The 2,871-nt window shown below is 62.4% G+C and overlaps 1 protein-coding gene across 1 annotated transcript; it reads right to left on the bottom strand.

Annotated features, from left to right (window-relative positions):
* Nucleotides 1-262: 262 nt before the first annotated feature.
* LOC106150243 (translation initiation factor IF-2-like) lies at nt 263-2,768 on the bottom strand. The gene is made up of 3 exons (XM_013522563.1): nt 2,679-2,768; nt 1,973-2,617; nt 263-523 (listed from the first exon to the last, which is right to left on the bottom strand). The coding sequence occupies exons 1-3, from the start codon at nt 2,766-2,768 to the stop codon at nt 263-265; spliced, it is 996 nt and encodes a 331-aa protein (XP_013378017.1).
* Nucleotides 2,769-2,871: the final 103 nt, after the last annotated feature.

A 2,871-nucleotide genomic window follows, 5' to 3' on the forward strand; every position in this document is an offset into this window, starting at 1 on the left:
GAAATCTGACGGGTAGAAAAGCAAAAGGCAGATCAGAACTCAAAATGGAGCAACAGGGGCCATGGGGCACAATGCTCGCAGCCTCGGCATCCAGAGACTAAACTATGTCTAGCATTTTGTTGCTGTTGTTGATAAAGGAAGGGAAATAAATATCTGAGAGTCCTGCCCACAGTAAGAATACTTTGCAAGTTACTACAGATTCTTAACTCACGGAAAAAGCCTGAACACCAAGGACACCTCACTCTTAAGAGATTTCAGGAATCTAAAACTCTGCCACAACAGAAAAGATCTTTCTATAAAAACTGCAGAAACGAAGCCTTTCCCGGCTCCTTTGTCCAGGCCCTCTCCTTCCTAGGCCTCCCCGCCAAGGTGCATTAATGAGGTTCCACTGGAACCTATCAAGAGCCACAGGTAGAGACTCACACCCTCCACCTCCCCGGGGAGCCAAAGCCAGCAGTGACCTCACCTCTGGAAGGCTGAGCTGGGCAGGCAGGCGGAGGCTGAGGGAAACGTCTCTACTAGTCTGCATAATTAAGGGAGAAGGGATTTTAGGCCTTTCAAGCAGGAGAAGAGAAAAAAAAGCAAATTCCAGGACAGGCCATTTTTCTGACTCGGTGGAAACAAAAGGCCTCGGGAAACATACAGACACTCTTTAGACAAACCTGTTTCAGTCTCTGGGGAGCGGATTTGAGCAAGTTCCTGTCCCAGCTGGCTCCCCTGATCCATTCACAGCCAGGACCCAGCAAGTAGGCACTCCCTACTTCGCTGGTCCCAGGAGGGTTGTGACCCGCTTCCCACGGGAGCCAAAGTCAGCCTGCAGGGAGGGCCAGATCTCCACAACGTTGGGGCACCTTCACCTGTTTCCAGCAAGTCCCAGTGCCCTACTTCTCTTAGGAAAGAAGAAGGGCCCCTGGGAAGGTACTTTATGCCATGTCATGTCCCCACTTTTAACCAAACACAGACATTCGCTATAAAACGAAGAGGGCAAGGCTGAGGAAAAACAAACTAAACTTTATAAAACAGAGCAAAAAGAACACCAAAGCTCCATGATGGAGTCGTTCCCAGAGCTCAGGCAGTGTCTGGGGCTCCGAAGCCCCCACCTCCAGAAGGCCTTCCCAGCTCTGGACTTTCCCTCCCTCCTTCCCCACCAGAGGCAGCCTCGTGTCTCCCTACAGTGTCAAAGTTTCTGGGCCAGATACAGTGTGTCCTCCTGCAGCATCTGCTCCTGTCCAGCACGCAGAAAACCCCAGGAAACAGAAACTCAGAGAGGCTGCTGCCAGCTGCCTGGCCCTCAAAGGCGGCCCCCACGGACCTGGGTTCCCAGGAATGTCTGCCTCTCCCAAGGCAGGCAGAGGGCAGCCAGCACCTCTCTGGACCGCAGCTGGAAGCAGGTGCCATACCCCACCTCCGGGGCCCCAGGGCGGCCCCGTCTTGGGCCTGGAGAGTGGAGCAGGAGGTAATGCCAGACGGGTAAAGCAGGCGCGTGGGGGCAGCTCCCTCTCTCCCCCAGAGTGGGAACTAGGATTGCAGGCGTAGTCTGAGTCCCAGGAAAACCACAATCCTCCAGAGCTACATGTTGGACCTGAAAGCCAGGAGTGAACTGAAGACAGAAACCATAGCACTCCCCGCTCCTCCAGACTCGTGGGAAAGACCCCTCTTGGAACTTGAGAACAAGTCACTTAGGGTGCGGCAGTGCCCGCCTGGACTGGGATCCAGACCCCAGAGCTCTCAGAAACTGCCAGCTTCCATCGCCAGCGCAAATGCTAGTAGAAGACAGCAGCGCTCTGAGCGCCCCGTCAAAAGCGCAGGACCCGCGCGCCTCCTCCTGCCACAGCCAGGCAGCCCGGCCGTCCAGATGTGGAGGGGGAAACCGCCACTTCCGGGAGGGAAGCGCCCCGCTCCGCACCTCCCTCCACCTCCCAGGGGTGGCCAGAGCGCCCCGCCCGCACGACCCTCGGGGCCCGCACCTCACTCGGGGGCTGTGGCTGAGCACCCGGCGGCCGGCGCTGACACCTGGCGGCGGCCCAGGACCCAGCCGGTGCGGGCGGGCGCGGCGGGGCGGATCCCAGGAAAGGGTTACAGGGGCCGAGAACAAAGCGCCCCCATCGGGAAGGCGGGCTAGCGGACCGCGGCTGGGGCGGGAGAGCCACTTTCCGGGGACCGCCGCAGGCTCTTTGTGGGCCACGTCCTTCCGCGGAGGAGGCGGACCCCCGCCAAGGTGGATGCTGCACCCCACCGCGGTTTCCCCGCCCGAGCTCCACGCTCGTCCCTTTCTTCCCGGCTCCACCGGACAAAGCCGGCCGGGAAGGCGCGTCCCGGGGTCCACGCGCGTGAAGGCGCCCGCGCCTCGCCGAGCCGGGAAGGGGACGCGCCTCCCCCAGCGGCACAACTTCAGCAGCCCCGCAGTGGGGCTCTGCCGGTCTCTAGGCTCGCAGACCAACTTCCCGGAACCTCCCGCTGCCAGCTCGGCCCCGCTCGCCGGCGGAAGCCCGGGGCTGCCGTGTGCCCCACGCTGCCGGGGGCTGGCTGCGTGGCCGCCGCGCCCGCTCAGCCCGAGGCGCCCGAACTTGCCTGGGCGCGAAGTCGGGCACGGGCTGGGTGCGTGCCGCGCTCGGGTCTGAATTGGGGTCTGCGGGGGCCCAGGTAGTGGCCTCGGCCCGGGCGTCCCTCTGGGTCACTCGAGAGGCCAGGCAGCCGTGGTGCCCAGGGCGAGTGGGCCGGGAGCGCGCGATTCCGGGCGCCGCCGCGAGCCGGCGGGTCCGAGCCATGTGGAGACTTTTTCCATCGGCTCCCGGCGCCGAGCGGCGGGACCCAACGGGGGCGGGCGCCTGGTTCCCGGGCTCTCGGTCGGGGTCGGGGCCCGCCCGGCAG

Source organism: Chinchilla lanigera, unplaced genomic scaffold (assembly GCF_000276665.1).
Source record: "Chinchilla lanigera isolate Chin_1 unplaced genomic scaffold, ChiLan1.0 scaffold00068, whole genome shotgun sequence".
NCBI lineage: Eukaryota > Metazoa > Chordata > Mammalia > Rodentia > Chinchillidae > Chinchilla > Chinchilla lanigera.